Source organism: Silurus meridionalis, chromosome 25, assembly GCF_014805685.1.
Source record: "Silurus meridionalis isolate SWU-2019-XX chromosome 25, ASM1480568v1, whole genome shotgun sequence".
Classification (NCBI taxonomy): Eukaryota; Metazoa; Chordata; class Actinopteri; order Siluriformes; family Siluridae; genus Silurus; species Silurus meridionalis.
The window spans coordinates 12,357,501-12,379,952 of record NC_060908.1 but is presented as its reverse complement, the minus strand read 5'-3'; the positions used below and the strand labels follow the sequence as shown (position 1 = coordinate 12,379,952).

At 38.9% G+C, this 22,452-nt stretch overlaps 1 protein-coding gene across 10 annotated transcripts in view; it reads right to left on the bottom strand.

Moving 5' to 3' along the window:
* Positions 1–22,452, bottom strand: part of specc1 (sperm antigen with calponin homology and coiled-coil domains 1) — a 99,288-nt gene that overhangs the window by 41,435 nt on the left and 35,401 nt on the right. For all 10 annotated transcript variants that reach the window (XM_046839896.1, XM_046839898.1, XM_046839894.1 and 7 more), the window contains one exon: positions 3,696–5,236. In XM_046839896.1, the coding sequence (XP_046695852.1) occupies positions 3,696–5,236 (1,541 nt within the window). The remainder of the gene's footprint in view (positions 1–3,695; positions 5,237–22,452) is intronic.

Here is a 22,452-nt window from a genome sequence, read left to right as displayed (position 1 = left end):
AAACCTTCCTAATGTACTTTTCTGGTTTCAATGCTAAGAAAAGGGTTGAACCTAAAAATGTAGATGTAATTTAAAGACAGGATGATGGAAAGAATATGACAACCAGCCTCTCAGAAAGTGTTGTGTTGGCGGGGTGAAGTAAGGATGGATGTGAAAGTTGCAAAATTGGTACATAGGAAACATCAATTACACCCAACAAGAGTTTATACTGTAATTGTATCTTTTTTTGTATCTCCCTTTTGAAAGTTGAAACATAAATTTATTTTCCTCACATTTTTTTTTTACACTCGTTCATTTGCAGTAACTGCGATTGTGGTCAGAATGGCAAGGCAACTGCACGTGAGGCAGGAATACACCCCAGATAGAATGCAGGGTTCCTACACATTTTTCATTCCAAGATTCTGTACTTTTCCAGTCTGAGATGCAGACTTCCCTATAGATTGTTAAGATACATATTGAACATCTGAAATAATTATTTTAAATTCTAAAAAACAACCAATCACAGCCGTGCAGATCCATTCTAGTGCTGTTCTTGTGGCAGTGCTTAGATTCTTCTCCTAACGCCACCAAAAAAAAAAAAAAACCTTTAGGCCATGTCCACACTAATATATTTTTGTTTGAAAATGCATATTTTTCTCTCCGTTTTGGTCTTCAAGGTCAACAAAGTCAAAGCAGAAACGAAGATGGTCCAAGGTCAAAATGTCAACAAAGATGTGGACACATTTAAAAAAACTCCAAAGTGGATACATTTGAAAACGATGATTTATATGTTTTCATTGCTGTGATCTTTCAAAGAGACAGAAAGTATATAAGCGTCTTACGTTTTGCTCAGACACGCAAAACTCTTCGCACGTTTTTAATGTGGATGAGCAACTTTTGGGAAACGATTGATAACGAAATCGGCGTTTTTAAATGTATACATTTTAGTGCAGCCTTTGATTTATAAAATGTTTTTATTTATTTATACTTTTTTTTTTTTTTTTTACAAATTATTTTTACATTTTAGAAAACACGAATAGGGTGGAAACACAAATATTTTTCAGTACTTAGTGTTCTTTTTTTCTTGCCTAATATTCGTAGTCAGAATACTTGATGTAAATAACACACAAAAAAAATAAAGACAAGACACTTAAGTGCATTGATACTGAAGGGGGATGTGCAACATTTATTGACAAAAAAAAGTTCCTGAGAAGGGGGACTGTTCAAATTGCCTCCTGATGTTTGCACCGTTACCAAAATGGCAGCTAATATTTACTTCCCATTTTGTCTGTAACTGCTGCATGCCAGCTATACGCCTGAGTTAGCGAATCAAATTTGTTCACGAGAAATCATACCCTGGAAACCGTAAGGCTCAGGAGGAACTGTCAAAAACAGTCTTCACATTAAAAGGAAACGTGTGTTCCAGTGACCTAACATCAGAAGCAAAAAAAAAAAAACTAGATCTACACTTGGGTAAAATGTGCTGAAGCAGAGCCAGGACTACTCAGTTTAATGAAACCAGATGAAGCAACCTATTCTCTGCATTAAGGCATAGGCCAGGAAATCAATAACATCACACTTGGAGAAGCAAATAAAAATCATCCCTCAGCCATGAGATCATAACTGCTGAGTCCCAGCAGCCTTTTTCTTTCAAGCAGTAGAATTTTTAGCCTACATGGATTCTGGATTGCTCTTGTTATAGGGCGCTAGCGGCCTTCCGCTAAAGAACGAGGAATAAACCACAGAGTTTGGCTTCCTGGATGCAGTTTAGTCCGAGGACAGACTCAAGGAGGGACAGTTATTATGTGGTAATGAGGTTCACGACGTACAGGACGCATAACTGTCGCGCATGTATATCTTTTCTTTCTTATGGATGGTGTGTATACTGTACTCAGAACTAAATTGCAAGCCGGCGCAGAGTTTTTTTCCAATGCATTTATGGAAGTCCATCTGTAATTTTTTTCATATATCACGGCCGAACACTAAAGAATATAAACAACGCTGACATTTTTGAACGACCTTTGGCTCGTCTAATAACAGAAGAAGTGGAAACAGACATCTGATCGATCCAGAAAAGGTAAACAAAGCACTGTTTGCTTTTATGACCGACAAAATATCGTGGCTGACCCTGTGCAAATACCATTCATTAGGCCTTGTGTGAATCCGTGGAATACAAAAAGTGTTACAAAACACTGTGTTGGCGCATTAGCTTCAAATTTCCAACAAAATGAAACCCCAAGGCCAAATTCAAGGCTGAGCAGAATATCAAATCCCAAGTACCAAGATTTCATTTATTAGACTATTTGCTTTTGTAGCACTGCACAAACTTTTGCATGTTTGCCTTAAATCATGCTTTAAGGAAAAAGAAATCACAAAAACGACAGGGTAGGAAAGAACCCTGAACGTATGATAAACTCTTTAAACTTGGAGAAATATTTCGCAGAGTGAAGTCGGTATTAGCCATCAGCTGAACTGCTAAATACTATGAATTGTTTTTATTTGAAAGTGATCTACTGCATTGTTATTTTATTATAATTCCTTTTTTGAAACACTGAACATAAAAAAAAAGCCTGATCTAAATGAGCAATTCCTGTAGTGAACTTTTATTGGTGCTCTTGTCCATCTCACACCTCTATACCACAATTAGACTGTAGATAAGATGCTCAGATGCTCTGGAATTTGTTCTCACACTTGTTCAGTAAATGTCACTCGGATAACAGTTGGGCAACAAAAATAAACACCTCTGGCTTGTTGTTTAGGGATCTATAGCTGGATATCTTTGTTTCTGACAGTTGTATATTGTTTTGCTAAAAAAACAAATGGAAGAACTTTTGCTTATGCTCAAATATATTTGGTTATTTCGTAAGCACCGATAGTTGTTTGCCGGAACTATCGGCAAAATCCGGACCACTATTTTTTTTGTCCGCTGCTAGAGAGCTGTCATTACGGGAGCGACCTCTAGAGGCGATTCACAGATAAAACGGGCTGTTTGTTTTTACATGAGGCTGCGTGCTGCACGGAGAGCGATATATTTATTATTTATAATTTATTAATTACATAGTTATATTTATGAATTAATATATTCAATTGATTTATACATGTAGCACATTTTTATGATTCAGTACTGTTTTTTTTTTTCTACAATTTTACATATCTATTTTAAAAACTAGATTGATTGATTGATTAATCGGTTATTGGCAAGGACGATCCAAACCTGGGTTTCGGTATCAGCAAAATCCACTATCGGTCGACATCTAGTTATTTCCTTACACAGTGGGCTTGTGTAAATGTGTGCCCAAGCCACAATAATAAAGTAACCCTAGACCGAAGTACCAGCGTATAATTTAGCAGCAGGTTTGCCTTTTCACCTTAGACTTTAATTGAGTTTCAGAAGCATTTTATTTCACTATAATTCTGCAAGGGAGGAAATAAATGTGGATGGAAAAAAAAAAAAAGAATATAATTGTAGAAGTTTAATAATTGAATATTGTACTATAATCTGAAATACTCATTTGGATAGATGTTTCAGTGGCAGTCTGTTCATAAATGCAATATCATAAATGTGTTAAGGTGACGGTGAGGAAAGAAGGGATTTTGAAGTCATGGAGCCTAATAGACACAAATGATAAACGCTTGATAGACATTGAAATCCTACACACCAGGACTAAAGAATGGTTATGTATGATGTAGTTAAGAATGACAGCTGAGATACTGACCTTACTGAGCAAACCTTGAATGTGCTCGATGTCCTTGTGAGCCTGCAGCAGCTCCTGTCTCAGCTCGGCACAGCTGAGCTCCAGCTTGTCTCTGTCTGTGCGTGCGGTTTTCAGTAAGGCCTGCAGCTCTGTGCTGTTGCTAGCACTCTGAACGGCATTCAGCTCTAACACCTTCTGTCTCTCTGTCTCGACCTGGGCCTTCAAGCCCTCGTTCTCCACCCTTAGAGCCTCAGAAGCTTGACGCTGCTCCGCCGCTAGCCTGGTTGCCTCTGCCCCGGCTTCAATCTCCCTTTCCAGCTGCTCTTTTAGGCTCTCCATCTCGTCTTTTAAACCTCTCACGGCAGCCTGGGCCTCCTGATGTTCTTTTTCCAAAACTCTTAAGCTCCCTGTGAGCTGCTGCTGAATGTCCACCAGTTTCTCCCTCTCGAAGCGTGAGCTTTCCAAATGCTCGGCCAGACGCTGTTCCAGCTCTGCAGCCCTGGACGCGCGGGAGGCTTCGGCTTCCTGACTTTGGACTTGCTCTCGAAGTCGCTGGAGCAAAGTCTCATTCTTCTGCGCCAGTAGCTCCACACGCTCCCTCTGCTGCTGGAGGGAAGTTTGCAAAAGGCTCTTCTCTTCGGACAGTCGCTCATTCTCCGCCGTGAGCTCCTGCACAACCTGTTGCTGGTCGGCGAGCTCTTGCAGAGTGGCCTGAAGCTCCTCTGCTGTGCTGTGATGGCTTTCCTCCATTTTTTGAATGCGCTGGGTGAGACACTGAATCGATATATCTTGTTCCTTGGGGCTGGGAGGAACGCCCTTAGTGCTGCTACAGACTGAATCTGCGCATGATGGGATCTTTTCAAATTCTGAATAGTCTGGCGACGGAGACCCTTTGGTAACGTCACTACCAGATGACACCGAGGTTTTAACAGGACTACCCTTGAATGGTCCACCTGCTGCCATTTTGTTGCTGCTAATCTCAGGTACAAGCCCATTGACAGAGGGTTTGCTTGGACTGGCTAGCAATGTAGAATTCGTGTTGGCATTACCACACGAGACAGAAGAGTTCTCCAACAAGATAAGCTTTTCCTTTAGGGTCTGATTCTCTTGCTGCAAGACAGACAACTCTTTCAGAAAGCAGCTGTTCTTCTCCTTAATCTCCTCAACTAGCGTCTGTGTGTCCGTGGGGAGTGCCTCGGTCTGTTCCCGCTCTGACGTCTCATCTGGTGTGCCAGCCTCCTGTGGAGAGCCTTTTCCTCTGCACCTTTGCAGCTCCATCCGTAACTTGCTAATCTCAAAATCTTTGGCCTTGGCCTCCGCAAGCAGTTCTTTCACCTGACACTCCAGGAGGGCCCTGTCTGCACTTTCGGCTTCAACCTTAGACTTGACAGAATTGCGGGAATGCTTCGCTAGAGCAGACAGGCTGGAGGTGCTAGCGCTGGGGATCATCTTTTTGGTCGAAGAGGTCCTAAACTGGTCTCTTAGTGGAGTGCGGTCTCGGGAAATGGACTGGGGGATGTCCCGTGGAGCAGGTATTCCTGACTTTTTGGTTGATTGGATACCTACAGATAAAAACAAAGTAAGATTTAGCTTTTAGGATGATCGCCATATGACTGCACATTTTTGTTTATTTTGATTTATATTCCAGTTTGCCTATTTAACAATTTTCCAAACACTTTATAGCAGAAATGCCAGTCATACTACTGACCCAGTGGTGGACAGAAGTAAATGTCATTTGTTAAGTAGTTTTTTCACATATCTTTACTTGACTACATTTTGTGAAATCAGTCGTTCCTTTTATTTATGAGGATAAAAACTTAACTGGTCAAGCGTGCAGATAAACAAAAATGATTATAGGAACATTATAGCCATAATAAAGCATAGTACTTTGGATACTTAAGTACATATAAAGGCAAATACTTTTGTGCTTTTACTCAAGTGAAAGTTTAAACGGCACACTTTGACTTTTACTGGAGTCATATTTTATTTAGTGTATCTCTACTTTAACTCAAGTACATGGTTTTTGTAGTTCGTCCACCATCGCGAAACCGCCACCACATCAAAACCGCAACTCATTTCAAGTTACAGCGAGTCTGAACATACTTGAAAGAAACTTCTTACTTCCCCCTTGCATGACCTCACAGTCAATCTGATTGGCAGGGACAATTTTGCTCGACTAAACGTCAGGCAAAGTTGTGGCACTGATGGAAATTTAGCTTCCAATCTACTTAAGAGAGAGGGCTACCTGGGAGTAGATACTGTATCACTGAATGAAAAAGAACCATTATGTAAAATAAAACTAAACTTTCTTTCGGCTTCTCCCATTGGGGTCGCCACAGCGGATCATCCGTATTTATCATCCGCATGTTTGATTTGGCACGTTTTACGCTGGATGCCCTTCCTAACGCAACCTTCCCCATTTATCCGGGCTTGGGACCGGCACTAAGAGTGCACTGGCTTGTGCAACCCTAATGGCTGGGGTTGGTTTTCACATGGTCAATGCAAAATACCACCTATAATTTGAGTATCAGTGTTAGAAGATATTTATTAATTCCAGTCAGGGGCTGGACCGAAAAAAGGTTTATATGACCACATTCATACTGTATAAACCATCAGCACACACAACAGGCATCGAGTGACACCAGAAAGTCACACGGCCTATGTGTTTAGCGAAGTGGCACGGGTAACAACAGCCCAATGTATACACTTGTATAGTGAAAGGTTTTATTGGTGCTTTTAGAATGCTCAGCAAGCACAAACATGGGTTTTTGTTACAAGTGATGACAAAGCTTCTGCAGTGCAGGGAATGTTCCACAAAAAGTGTGGGGAGCTCACAAAGAAAACGCTGTGCTTCAGGGCAAAAAAGTGCCAACCCACTGGGCAATTAACAGAAGAGACAGAATGGGTCATTCTTAGGATGAGACAAACTGTACACAGCACAGACAAAAAAAAAAAAAAAGTTAGAAATGAGAGTAAATTTATCTAAATATCTTGAACTAACCTTTCTATTTCTGTATCTGTGTGTTATGTTAATTTATTACACAAAGCCTTTTTCATCTCAGAGGGGCCATTTGCATATTTAGTATTTACTATTCACATCAAAGGTCCCAGGAGCAAACTTCCGTAATCTTCAGTTTAATTTCACGTCAATAATTAATACTTGATATTTTGAGCCACATTCTGCATGTACGACATCATCTTGTTATATTTAATTTGAGTCAAACACTGATCAGACATGACATTATGACCACCTGCCTAATATTGTGTCAGTCCCCCTTCTGCTGCTAAAACAGTTCTGACAGCTCGTCTGTTGGTTCGGACCACACGGACCAGCCTTCGCTCCCCATGCATCAATGAGCTTCGGCCGCCCACGACCCTGTCGCTGGTTCACCACTGTTCCCTTTTTGGACCAATAGACACTGAACACTGCAGAGGGAACATCCCACAACAGCTGCAGTTTTGGAGATGCTCCGACCCAGTCGTCTAGCCGTCACAATTTGTCAAACTCACTCAAATCTTTTGTCCATTTATCCTGCTTCAACACGGGAGGACAAAGTGTTCACTTGCTGCCTAATAAATCCACCCACTAACAGGTTCACTTCACCAGTCATAATGTTATAATGTCATAATGTTATGCCTGGTTGTTGTATTTACTCTTGCTCGCTTCATTCTCATTCGTTTTCCATTCCTTCTGTCTTAAACACATAAATGACAGAACCAGATTGCACTCTACCAAAGTGTACATCATATATTGTATTAAAAAAAAACAAAAAACAAATGTTTATATTAGATTAGAGCTAGCTGGTCTCCAAGTTGATTTTTGTATGTTGCAATGTAATTGATAATCTGTACAAACATGGTGCAACCTAGTGCATTTGTTAGAATTGATCAATCGAAAATGTAAATATTTGCAGAGATTTATAGAAATAAAGTTTTGCATATTGATATTTATCTGTTTCCTACCTTGTTAAATCATTGTTAATAATTATTGTGAGAAATTATTAACATGATCAGTGTCTTCACATAGATGAATATTATTAATTATAAATAATAACATATCATTAAAGGTAAATTGAGCAAATTTGTTATTTCAGAAGTGTGTATCAAACTCGTAGCCCTTCACATTAATCAGTACCCAAGAAGTAGCTCTCAGTTTTAAAAAGGTTGGTGACCCCTGATCTAGAGTATGCCTCAGCTGTATTGTAGACAAACACGCAGACTCAGCAAATCACACCTAAAAAGAATGCATTGTCAAGTGCAAAAACTATTGATCAGTTTCTGAGCTAAAACTTGCCCAAAACAGTGGTCAAAATGTGTCTATAAATCTTAGGACCTACAAACAATATGTTTGTGAATCAATACCCAATAGCAACAAGGATCTTTTCAGCAAGTGTTCAAACTCCATTCGGTTGTTTTAAAGTAAACAATTCACCCAGAAATGGCTGGCGGGATGAAGTTGTCAATTTGCAGTGATGAAATTCATAAATTCCTGATCTGAAACTTTGGGGGGAAGCGTATAAGTACTGTGCTGAATCATTTACAGAAAGACAATGTTAAAGAGAACTTCAAAAGTATAATCATTATACAGTTTCATAGACTGTAATAGCATTTAGATGAAGGCACACAGTGGAGATTACTGGCATGATACATCAATAACAATATCTAATAAAGTGGTATAAACTTTTTCTGTGTAATGCTGTACAAATAGATTTTTGATATTTTTTTTACATACCATGTGATATATCACTTTATGTGCAATATGTTCTTAGCACCTTTTTTGTATTTTTGAGAATTTCCTTCAGGATTAAAAAAGTTAAATCTTATATGGAGAAAGCAAAGTAAGAAACATGAAGCTGCTGTTGTTCAGCTACTGTAAGCCACCGTTTTAAGGGCGGACGTTAAATCATACTGTATATGAGACGTCCTGAATGTCCTTTAAAAGAGGGACGCTCCTTTTTTATGTCCCAGACTCACAGACTAAATTATCCAGCCAATAAACCCGACTATCCTTGTTGGTGGCACCACAAGTAAATAAACACAATACAATGCTTTCAAAACTGACACTGAGATATACAATTCAGTGAATAGGAAAAAAAAAGGATGTGCAGTCCTTAAGATTTTTCAGAAAAAATTTGAAAAGTATTCGTACGGGGACCGTTTCAGTACAGGGCTTTTGGTTCAGTGCATGTGTGTACAGAATGCAATCCCTTTTACGTGCGAACACAGTGAAAATCTAAGTTCCCTCAGGAACGTATTAAGTGGTGCACCGCAAGTTTGTTAAGTCTCCGCCTCGCACTTTGGGCTCATTTTATTTTATTTTTTAAATTTTTTTTATTATTATTAAAATTCTTTTTTTTTTTTTTTAATTGTATATAAAAGAAACATAACGCTAGCGATATGGACTGTTTTGCGTTTTATGTACAGCTTCAAAATTTCTCTTAAACGGAGAATATCTTGACTATTCCGCATATCGAGGGAGTGAATGAAAGATGGAAGGAATAATGATATTTGTTAAAGTTGAATTTAATCAATAACATAAAAACATAATTAATTTGATTGAATATACTATATATTTTTTTTTATATATAATAAAATATTATTTTATATAGTAGTTACCCAAGCAGGCATTTTATTTTAAATTCTTTTAAAAATATAAACGCTTGATGTTGCTGAAGGAGCTTCGGAGCTTCGGAGCTTTGCGTATTCGGTGCTACGGTGCATTCATAAATGACCCCTAGCGTAATGAACTGCACTCCGGAGTGCTTACGGATAAATGACTGCAGGGAGTCGAGCTTTGTCTTGCAACACTAGCATGACTCAGTGGCTAACAGGAGAGGGCTGGAACGCTGAGAATTCCTAGGAGGTCCTGTGTTTTTCCGCAGTTTGCACCAATGACCTTTGGGCGAATAAACACAACGATCGAAATCCTTCCTTGATAGGTGAGGAAGTTCGAACAAGGACGTGTTTCCACATGGAATTGTGGAGTGTTACAGACAAAAAAAAAGACCTGTAAAGCTGTTGCCTTTTCCTGTTGTCCTGCCAGTAAAAATGGGACAGGCACATTTCACAGATTTCACACATGTATAAAGTACTGATACCCAGAGGCTGGTCCCTGCCTGCCTGTTCCCGCTCTGTATCCTGTCGTGCTGAGGAAAACAGGATAAAATTTCCATCTGCGTCAGCATGCAAAGTGGTTGGTGTGATTGAAAATTGAAGGAACTGAAAACTTGTGCATTTGAAATGGTGAATAGGATTTCATACTATTCTCAAATATGCAAAACCTCCCTAAAGATTTTAAGACCATATTTAACATCTAAAACAATTATTTTAATTTCTAACTTGAGTTGGAACATGAGTTATGTAATCTCTGATGCATGTATGAATATCTCTGATGTACTTGTTAATATCATGAACAGCAGCTACGCTAATTCCTCTTCATTGCTTCTCTTTCTCTATCCATCCCGTGGCATCCTGAGGTTGCGCCGGATCCAGTCGCGTCCCACCTCATGAAGATTATGGGCCTTTAAAGAAGTAGATGCCGACCAGCAAACATCCCGAACTATCTAGAGACATACCAGCACCATTTGGATCGAACTTCATGTGGAGTTTGGACATTGGACCTTTGAGTGTTTAAAGGCTCTGACATAGAGAAGCTGGTGTTGGACCTATAATGATAGATGTTGAACTATTTTATGAGTTGCTTCGTAGCTCCTGGTTCTATAACGTCAACTGACTGTATAGGACTGTAGAAAGGATTAGCCATAATCTCACTCTCCACTGTTCTGTATTGTTAAATACTATAATCACACTCTTGATATCACCCAAATGAGGATGGGTTCCACTTTAAAGTCTGGTTTCTCTCAAGGTTTCTTCCTTATAACATCTAAGAGAGTTTTTCATTGCCACAGTCGCCCAGGCTGCTTATCAGGGATCAATACACATAATTTACATAAATTCTTAAATTATGTAAAGCTGCCTAAAGACAATGTCCATTGTGTAAAGCGCTATAGAAATAAACTTGACTTGACATGTACGTCAGAATCAGAATCTCTGATGTTTCCCAGGTGTTTAGTCGCACGCTCGGGGGCGCTGTACTGTCATGGCAACTGCTGAATCACAATGTAACAACCAATCACAGCTGTGCAGATCCAGTCTAGCGGCGACCTTTTTCAGTAACGAGTTTTCCGTTTGTAATCGCATATTTTTCTCTGCGTTTTGGCCATCTGTCCACACCGAGACGCCGTTTTTAGTCAACAAAAACAAAGCTTTTTTCCCTCCAAATTGGATACATTTGAATATTTTTGTTGCTGTGACGGCACAAAGTGCCGGAAAGTAAATAAACGACAGGCGGAAATGACGCAGGTCAAAGCGTATTACGTTTGAAATCGTGTGGATGAACAACTTTTGGAAAACGTTTGAAACCAAAGTGTGGACGCAGTTCGTTTTTTTAAATGTAACTGTATCGCCATTTTTAAGTATATCCGGGTTATTGAATATGTACGGTTTTTTTTATTTACAAATTGTATATTTTATATATAAAAAATGTTTTTCCAAAATTCCATCACAAATAGGGATGGATACCGAGAACCGTAATTTTTTTGGAGCGGTACGTAATTGGGTCATTACCGGCCTACACTCATTATAAAATAAGTCTTTAGTTAGTACTAGTAGTCTTTTGGGACAACACGTGTTTTTAAAATAGAAATCTAAATATGAATAACAGCACAGGAAACGCTAGGCTATAAGGGTTTCACCGTCAGTGAGTAATGAGAGAGACACAATGTGATGCGTGGAAGGATGACTCCTAAAAAAACCCTAAGTGTCGTAGCGCTGTTGCTAAATTTATAGTGAAAGATTTACTGCCCTTCACTACGGTGGAGTTCAGACATAGTAGGCAATAGACAAATTTGTTTAATTGCTAGAGATGCCAGAATTCTTTATTACATTCTGTTGTGCTCCGGTGCACATGCTGTTCATATATGTTGTGCTGTGGTATGCACGCTCTCTCTCTCTCTCTCTCTCTCTCGCTCTCGCTCTCTCTTTTTCTCAAAATAACTTGAAATATTTAACATCTTTTCACATCAGACCTTTTGCGACAGTAACAGAAGGTTCCCTGAAGCTTAAGTGTTCAGTTGCAGAAATATGCGTCGAATACCCTGCCTTTGCTCTGCAGTAGGATGTGACTTCATGTGAAGTTTGAGGCGTTAAAAAGTTGGTCGTTTTTACAACATCTCCGTGTGTGAAACTGAGATCGGATTGCGTCCTACACATGATGGTCTCTGACATTATCTGCGTACAGGAGTTAATAACGACGCTTTTATTTCACTTTAGGCGCAACACCTACCGAGCAGATTGCATTATGATGTAGGTTTTATCTTTCATGGAACTCGACACTGTAAAGAGTCTCCTGTTGTTCCAGCCACTCCGACTGCATTCACTCCTCATTTAAACAGCTCGGGAACTATTTGGCACCGGTCGTCTTTGTACAGTGGATTGATGATAACTCTCATTTTCCAGGAAATGTTTGCGTTTGGCTGGCACATCAAAGTGTCTTGTTCTTTTCGCGTTTGCCGTTGTTGAGTAAAAGTTTTTTGTTGCGTGGTCAAGTAAAATTGCATAGCAGTCTCGTGTGCAATCCTGTAATGGCCTGCCAGAGTGCCTATATGAGCTGCACTGCTCTCAGCAGTAACACATCAAACTGTCAGTCCTCAGAGTGAGTCAGCTCTTTTGCTATTCTGCTTGGTGTACTTCAAAAATAGGCATTCAGTCCCCCTGGGTGCTGGAAAGTTTAAGGATTTACTGCAACTGTTTGGCTTATCGGAAATCCGCAGCCTTTTATTTTTGTTTCGCTCACTGCCATTTATTTAACGCATCTAACCCCTGGGGAGAGAGTGCATACCTAGACCCCAGTCCCCGTCCGTAATCATGCTTAATCTGAGGTTTGAGAGATTTGAATTCACGCAGACAATCGGGTTTGACATTCTCTTAGTCATAGCTCATAGTCTAATTGTAGCACTGTCTCTGTGTCACCGCATCGTTTCTGCTGAGTGTGTAGCACTGTTAAGTGTCTTAGCATGCTCAAATGAAAATGGTGGGCACTCGACTAAGCCACACAGTCTTGCAAATCCCTGGCAAAAAGGAACATCACTGAGTTTAATGGGGAAGAGGAACTTAATGAACACAATACTGCATTACATGACATAGGGAAATGCTGTTTAGGCTCAATATACAGTAGGCTCTGATGCTTTCATGACATGTCGTCATTCACAGGGTTGCAAAATTCCGGGAATTTTCAAGACTGGAGACTTTCCATAAGAATTAATGGGAATTAATAGGAATAAACTGGAAAGTTACATAATTGCAGATAATGGGGAATTTGAATGTAGCTGGGAAAAAAAGATTATTTTAGTTAAAACAACCATATTGAATGCAATTTCAGTTGAATTTCTACCCTGCGCATTAATCAACACTCCAACACTCTAGTGGAACATCTTCCCATAAGAGTGGAGGGAATTATAAGAGCAAATTTGGACTAAATGTGTAATGCGATGCTCAAAAATTACATACCACCCTTATGATCAGGTGACCCAATACTTTTGGCAATATAATGTAAGTAAGCAAGATTTGAATAGAAAAAGCTACAAAGACCGTAAACATCCCAGTGAGGGAAAGTGGTTCAATAGCATGGAGGTAGAATGTTCGAGGAGCCACAAATAATCGTCTGCAGACAGGTGCACCATGCAAGCTTCCACAAAGCACTCTCAGACCAATGAAGAGGAGGGGAAATAGAAGAAATAAGCCAGCAGTCACTTGAAAAGGGATGCGCGATGACCTAAAAACAGCAGGAACGACTGTTACATGAAGAATAATAAGCCACCACGATCACATCCATTTTAACACACCATAGTGTAAACACATTTCAAGTCTTGATCAGACCAAAATAAAAATGGAAATATGAACGGAGAGTTGTGTTGGGACGAATTACAGCATTGAATCTATTAATCCAAGAAACTGAATATGAAGAAAAGACGGATGTTTCAACAAGACAGCCAACGCAAACACAAAGCAAAAATAACTCTTTTGACCTTGATCGCATTGAAGGTGTACAGATTAAATTAGTGAAACCCTAAAAAATGTCAGGAGTTTAACTTGATTTGTCCAGAAGAATGAGCCAAAATGAAACCACACTGATTCCAAGTCTAGATTCTGATTCTAGATTCGCACTGAGTTCAGCAAAGTACTAATGGTGTCATTTACTTATGCACAAATACTTTGTTCACTATGTAACTTTCTGTTCATATTTACATAAACATGAAGCTGATTTGAAGTAGAATTTCAATTTATTAAATAACAAAAACATAGAGTCTGAATTCTTATATCCCTTCACAACAATTACGATAACTACAACTAAGACAATACATTTTGTAACAGAACCTACTTGGTATTGAGCCTTAATAAAAATTGCCACTGATTAAATTGGTGTACAGATATGTGATGGCATTTTTTTTTATAATTATATAATATATTATATATAAATATATCATAAGATAATACATATGTAATCAATCAAAGACACAAAAAAACGTATTTACAAAATCAAGATGCAAATGACCTCAAGAAACACGAGGTTGAGTAATTAAAAGCTTGGAAAATACGTTTGTCTAGATCTCCGCTTTATGGACAAATGTTTGTAGACCCCTGTGCTTTGTGTACATCCCATTTCACATTTAATTTTCATTTGCAATTATAAAAACCTATGTTGCGCTGAAGGTTTCAATTTCGCCTCTTTTATATTTATTTATTTATTCTTTTAATAAAAATGGTCAAACAGAAACACGCACTGCATTAATCGCAATAATAAAATTTGTACTGGGTAAAATAATTTTGCGCCTTAAGTTTTGACAGCCGTAATAAATATATGACAAGAAATAGGATGATGGGCTGAAAAACAATATTGACATTTCACCAAAAAGATTTAAACTAATGTAAAATAATTGGTTTGAAAATGTAAGAAGCCGAAAGTACCGACATTTGTGTAAAAATGTAATGAGAAAAGTTTTCAGAAAAGATAAATAGTTATGTAAAGTACTGATGCCAGAAAAATCTACTTAAGCACAATGTATTTCCCACCTCTGGTTTAAATAAAGTGGAAATTTTACGGTATTTGAACAACTTTTTGGGAACGGATTGGTATATGGATGGAAAAGTACTGTAGGTGTATCTTAGATGAGCAAAAGTAAAAGTGGGATCATGCACCACAATGAAAAACATGAGAAAATAACGGCAACCCTGTTAATCAGTAACTCGTAATGTGCATCCAAAATCCGCTTTTAAAAAACTCAACTGAAACCTGAACGAATCAAGAGATTGTCTGTTGTTCCGAAATTAGATTTGAAGCAATCACAAAAAAAAAAAAAGGATAAAACCAAAAGGATATGTGGTAGTAAAACACAGTGGAAAGTAAGAAGGTAAATGTAATTCGTTGTTGCATTTAAGTAGCTTTTTTCCTCGTATTTTATTTCCACTTGGGGAGACTTTAACTTTAACTTCACTACATTTCAAAGTCAAATATCTTATTTCTTACTCAACTACATTTTGCGAAATCAGTTTTTTTTTTATAAAAACTGCAAGCCACTAATCAGTGTTGAGCGGCGCGCTCTGTTTGGAACTTGTTTTGATTGGCGCTTGGTGGCATCTACTTAGCATGAACACACAGTTCAGAATCAGTTAAGCAGCAAGCAGAACATTCAGAGAGGAATAAATGATGGAAGAAACTCCTGACTCGAACTCGCCACAACACCCCTGTCATTATTTACTCGAAACGGTTTTGGGCTCATGATCATTTTAACAAATATCATTATAACATTTGAAGGACACTTTTGTACTTTTACTCAAGTAAACGTTTAAAGGGAGCACTTTTACTTTTACTAGAGTCTGATTTTTCCTACTGTATCTGTACTTTAACTCAAGTACCTCCACCGCAATACACAATTCACATGCAGGATCTCCAGATTCGACACTGAACACCAGACACCAGCGTCTGCACGGATTTAGGCTGCTTCGAGAACATACGTAAATAAACATGTTTTTTTTTTAACAAGTATATTAAATCCAAGTGTACTAAATCCAACAAGAAGTCGTTGAGCATGTTTATTTGGCGCTAGATGAACAATCAATCCGAGGCTGAACACATTCGTTTTGTTGAACTCTTTCTTCCCCCTTCACCTTTTAATTCAAGCTTTTGGCATGAATATAAAACTAAATCTATCGAGGTTAAAAATAAATGTTTGATCCTATTCTTAATTGCTCTTTCTAATCTTTGGGTATCACGTAATTACCAGATTTTGTGATACTGCGTCTGATTAGTAGATAAAGATAATTGTGACTGCCAAGGGAGACTTTTTATTTTTCGAGAAAAACCTGAGCACCATATGTGGGATTACTCTCCAGCAGCTAACCAACATTCAACAAACTCTATAGTGACAATGCAGTGCTGCTCTGTAGTTATGCACATTTAGGGCTTTAACAGCTAGTGTGTTAATGATGATAGTGACAAAACCCTGGTCAGATCCACTGTCCATCCCAATTATTCCCACCTCACACTTTGGAAAAAATAAAACTCCAAAAAAATTTAATTATCTCTGGAGTGTGGAATTTGCTCTTCTCCAAAAGTGCAATATAAACTCACATAGAACTGAGTGTGCTGAAAGGATGTCCAGTATAACCATTATAGTTCTTATGATCTCAGCGGCAGATTATATGCTGAAGTTCAGCCCACGTCTTCACAGAGATGCAGCTGACACTTTTTGTACCTCGAATGATTAAAAAAATAAAATAACACACACTTGATCTAAAAAAGGAGTTCTCTTTGCCTTTTTTTGAGGCGAGGAGATATTTGGAGATTTGTCATTGAGTAGACGAAATGTTCTTGGTAGTAGACCAGAATAAATGTACTACTTTAGAACTTGGTAGGCAAAAACACAAACTATAAATAGTCTCGGGATAAGATTTGGTAACATCCAAAAATGAAAGAATAAATACTTCATACGTCACACTAACAGGCATCAGATATCCAGAAACCATATTCGATGATGATCTTTAAATGGTTTACATCCTTTCCTATGAGAACAAGAGAATGAGGTTTGTGTGATTTGACGTAGATGCACTTGAAATGCGTGCGGTTTAAACTCGAATGGTTTTCCGTTCCCGTGTCACGGCTGACGGCAATAAAGCGGTCATTGGGCTTTGAATGAGGGGAGTCTTAATAAAGGGAAATAGCATTGCTTCTATGAATGCGGCTGAACGACAAAAAAAAACAAAAATAGCAATGAATTTGAGCTCTCAGAAGATTTGTTCATGTTTCTGAATGGTCCTTTAAAGATGTTTGGGCATGGACTAGACAGATTTTACTACATGCCAGGACAACATGGTTGTTTTATGGTGATCAAGCTCTACGTTTATAGATATTGGCAGGCATACTGGTTATCATTGTGTTGTTTTTATAACATGGCAACACCCTATGAGGGCAAAAAAAAATGCTGTAATTGGATTCAGATGCGCCAGAGCCGGGTTACATCAGATGTAGGCAAACAGGACAAGACCACATTCAAACACAACACACCTGCCTGCACAAACAGAAGGTATAAAAGAACGCGCTATAGTTCAGGACTGAGAGAAGTCCCCAAAGGGGCTCTGATCGATAAGTCTTCAAAGACTCTCTGCTGTGGTTATGTATTTTAATAAAACATCTCAGAGTTGCTAAACTGAATAGAAACCAATGTTCCCTGAAATGTATATTTTCATAAAAAAGAAACCATAAAAACGGACAATGTTTTGTCCTGGTAATGTATGCAAAGATCACTTGTGCGATCTGGAAAAAAAAATCATGCCTCCGACATTGGAGCCTCCTGTCTGACATCCTGTTTGCAACTGATTCATTTGCACACACGACACAATCCATAACTGTCATTGGTTTCTCAGAGATGTGTGAATAAAATTGGAGCGATAATTTCCTTACACACATATTTACCCCCTAACCTACACCTACCAGTCAGAACATTATGACATTATAACATTATGAGTGAAGTGAATATCACTCATTATCTCTTCATCATGCACCTGTTAGTGGGTGGGATATATTAGGAGTTTAAGGGCCAAATTGTGACGGCTATGACAGCTCCAAAACATCTCTCAGTATCTATCAAAAGTGCTCCAAGGAAGGATCAGTGGTGAACCGGCGACAGGGTCGTGGACGACCGAGGCTCATCGATGCACATAAGGAGTGAAGGTCCTATGTGGTCCGATCCGACAGGCGAGCTCCTGTAGCTCAAACTGCTGAAGAAGTTAATGCTCGACGGTGGGCCAGGAATGTTTTGGCAGCAAAAGGGGGACCAATACAATATTAGGCAGGTGGTCATAATGTTATGCCCGATCTTGTGGCGATTGATGGCATCAAGATAGCAAGAAATACCTTGTGAATAAGAGAGGCCAGAGGAGAATGGCTGCTGGTTCGAGATATCAGGAACTCTTCAGTAACTAAAAATGACCACACCGTTATAGGCAAAAAAAAAAAAAAAAAAAAAGCATCAGAAATGCACATCATTTATGCACTGCAGCATTAACACTTGGTCGTCTGATTAAGTGCGAGTGTTGATTACAAAGTGATTATTATTTTTTTGCCTCTATAGTCTGAAAGGGCCCAGGAAAAAAAGGTTTGATTTATACACTTAAACATAGAATATAAAACAGAAATGATTTGCTACATTAGGAGATGCCATGAATCCCCTTTCAAATAAGATCAAACCGCGTAAAAGCCACAAACTTCAAGGAAAATAACTTTTCTCTGTCTACATCTCCTTCACATAACTGTGTCACTATCACCAAAAGCTCACACAACACTATCATAACCTTCTTGCAAACAATCCCCCTTCAACAAAATCACTTGGCAACTGAATCTAACATTACACAGACTTTCAAACATCCGGGCAAAAGCGAGCCCAGACACTGAGAACCTTTCCTCCTTTTTTGAGCATGAAAAAGCTGCCCGTTTTCTTTGCCTTGTCTCAATCTCTTCATTTACATTTTTTTTTAAACCACCTCAATGGATAAACATATTAAGCAGCAACAGCCTGGTATTTCTTTAATGTCCGAACAGACTTCTGCACCATAATCAGGATATCAAAATCCAACTAATACTTTCACTCGCACATAACGACACGAGATCAATAATAAATAGAATAAGTTTATTAGGAATGTGGCAAACTATTTCATGGTTGTTCAGCTGAAAAGTCTCGCTTCCAGCATTGTTATTTGATTACACTAGTCTGGTGAGCTCTCAGATGTGGAACAGGGAAATGATTCACGTTCTTGAATTGATACAAGGACAAAAGGGGAGCTGCTGTTTCCTGCTTGGGAGGCGTTAAGCCCTTGAAACAACGTACACACACACACACCCACCCCTGCTTCCCGCAACATCCAGAGACATTTGAGACAAGGCCAGCCAATGCTATGGCTATGAGTCAGAGGTCGAAAGTGTAGTGGTCAAACAACAGTGGAATTCGGCTTGAAAGCTGAATTAATTAGGCTTGTGTTTCCATGCCATTTTTGTGCCCAAGGTTGTTCTAATACTTTACTGAGAAAAAAACAAAAACGATTTCTAAAAGCAGTACACAATTGATAGGGACAAAAGTAGTGAGACACATAACTTTTCCGACGTAGGTAGTTCTTTCTCTGTTACTATTTGTATTGGATTTTAGATGTGGGAACATTACATTTTCCCTTCACTTGAACTAGGAGACCCAAACCTGTTCTAGCATGAAAGTTCCCTTGTGCACAAAGGCAGCTCCATGAAGATGGAGTGGAAGATGTTGAGTGGCCTCCTATAGAGATCTGACCTCAATTCTATTAAATACCTGTGGGATGAATTGAAACACTGACTGCACTCCAGGCCTCCTCACATCACCTAATCAGTCATGACTTTATTAATGCTCTTGTGGCTGAATGAGAGTGGAGCTTATTATAAGAGCAAATGGGGACTAATTGTGGAAATGGGATGTTCAGAAAGCTAGTAAGTCTTATCAGGTGTCCACAAACTTTTGTCCATGTGAGTTAAAAGGCATTGAATTGGCCTTTAAAATTTTACTGATCTCATTTTAATCAAGTATCTGTGCGACATACTGAACAAAGAAGCCCATCCATGGAGATCCCAAATTACAGGTCTGAATGAATCTACTGAAAAGATTCCTTTCCCCCAAAATTACAGATGTTAACCTGTAAATGGAACCACAGCAGGTATAGTAATACATCATTGTTTTGACAGCAGAGTGTCTCTGCAATCCATCATGGTTTACTGAGTGTTATCAGTTTAATGAACGGTATAATCAGTTTAATTTGCATTATCCAAGTGGATGAAAATCTTTGCTCAGAGTTATTTATTAGCATTAGGTGAATAATGACACTGCACTACACATGTTTATAAAGTGCATAACATGGCGTTTCACGATACGAGTGAACAGTTACCCTGAGCCAGTAGTTGTATTAGAATATAATCTTGGGGACTAAACGCCAACACAGTTTAAACCAAGAGGTCACCCAGATTATCTCCGAGAGCCGAATCAAAGCACACAACATCCATAATTTCTGCCAAAAAGCCTGTAAACACTTGACTCTTAGACTCAGCTGTGTTTACAAGTACAAACAAAATCATCACGACGTCTGTAAAGTGAAATGCTCCCTGAGACACACTGTAATGTAAAATGCACAGCAAAGCGAAAATAGAACATCGTTCATATACAAAAATACCGCCTTCCTTTGCAAGATCCCATCCAGGAAAAAAATGAGGGGTACAGCAGTCAGAGTAAACACAAGTTTGGTATCAGGAGATCTGAATAGGAAGTATGTGATGGTGTGTGTATGTGTGTGCGTTGTTGACGGAGCTTTACGGGAAAGCAGACAGAAGACAGACAGATATATTTGAGACGTTTATCCTGGTGTGATCTGTCTGAGCTGTTAGACTTCAGACAAGTGACATCACGTATCTAGATCAACATGGCTATGGTATTAGAACCATTTACTTTTGGAGAACAATGTGATGAGAATAAATGTGCACTTCAAGGGGTTTTTTTTGTCCTTAAAGTTGAAGCAGGAAAAAGGATTTGAGCGAATCTCACAAAATTGTGACGGCTAGACGTCTGTGTCAGGGCATCTAAAAAAAACCTGCAGCTCTTGTGGGCTGTTTCCAGTCTGCAGTAGTCAGTATCTATCAAAAGTGCTCCAAAGAAGAAAAAGTGGTGAACCGTTAACAGGCTCGTGGGCGGCCGAAGCTCATTGATGCACATGGGGAGCAAAGGCTGATCCGTGTGGTCGGATCTAACAAATGATCTCCTGTAGCTCAAACTGCTAAAAAAGTTACTGCTGTTAATGATCGAAGGATCAGAACTGTTTTGGCAGCAAAAGGGGGACCAACACAATATTTGGCAGGTGCTCGTAAAGTTACGCCTGTTCGGTGTAAATACGGCGATCAAATAACAATCAAAGCTTGGAAATGCATTGAATTCAATAAAACCACTCAGAGAGAAATGGCTCTTTGGTCGGAAAAAGAAGGAAGAGAAGAAAAAGCCAGACTGGTTCGATCTGACTTAAAAGGTATTGTAACTACAATAAACACGCTTAACCACCAGAAAAGCCTCACAGAAAGCACATGGCGCAGAAAACATCGTTGTCTATTAAAACACAGAAAAACTGAAATTGAATAAGTTCACTGTCACCAACACTGGACAGATGCCACCAATATAAATGGATACTGGTGTTCTTATGCCATTTTTGTGCAAAATATAATACTAATCGAAGTGAGTGTCCTTAAGTGAAACAAAAACACACAGATTGGACATTAACATTAAAACCACTGCCAGGTGAAATGAAAAGCACTGATAATCTTGGTAGAACTGCACCTGTAAAGGGGGCAGAATTTATTAGGCAGCAAGTAACACACGATTGTAAAGGACGTCTTTGGATGAGGTATAATAAAATTTTGTGTTCATTTGAACTTGGAAACCCAAGCCTGTTCCAGCATGGGGTGCACAAAGCAAACTCCATGATCTGCTTTACATGGTTTGGAGAGAAAGATCTTAAGTGGCCTGCTACAGAGCTCTGACCTCAACACCTTTAGGGTGAATTAGAACACTGACTACAACCCAGGCCTCCTTACATCATCTACATCACTACCTGACTTTATTAACACCCCTTGTGGCTGAGGAACACAAATGTCCACAAGCACACAGAACATATCCTGAGGAGAGTGGAGGGAATTACACGAGCGAATTGGGACTAAATGTGCAATGCGTTGCTGAAAAAACACATATATAGTTTCGTTGATTGTTTATTGTCATTTGCACCGTAAAGAAACATGATCCCCCATACAATGAAATTCTTCATATGCTGTCCACAATGAATGCCAGAAAATAAATACAAAAATAATTCTAGGTATAAATAAATGATAGAAATTGACAAAGTGCACTTTTTGATGCAGAGTAAAAAACAAAACCGAAACCAATCAAACCTATGTGTGTACCATAGTAAAGCGGTCCCCAAGATTTTTTGCGCCATGGACCGGTTTAATGTCAGACGATATTTTCACAGACTGGCCATTAAGGTGTGGCGGATAAATACAACAAAATAAAATGGTACGACCGGCATAAACTGGTATTTTCTAAATATAATAATAAACGTGAATCCACTGTGTTGTTTTTTGTTCATTTTGCTATATTGGGGTTTGAATTTA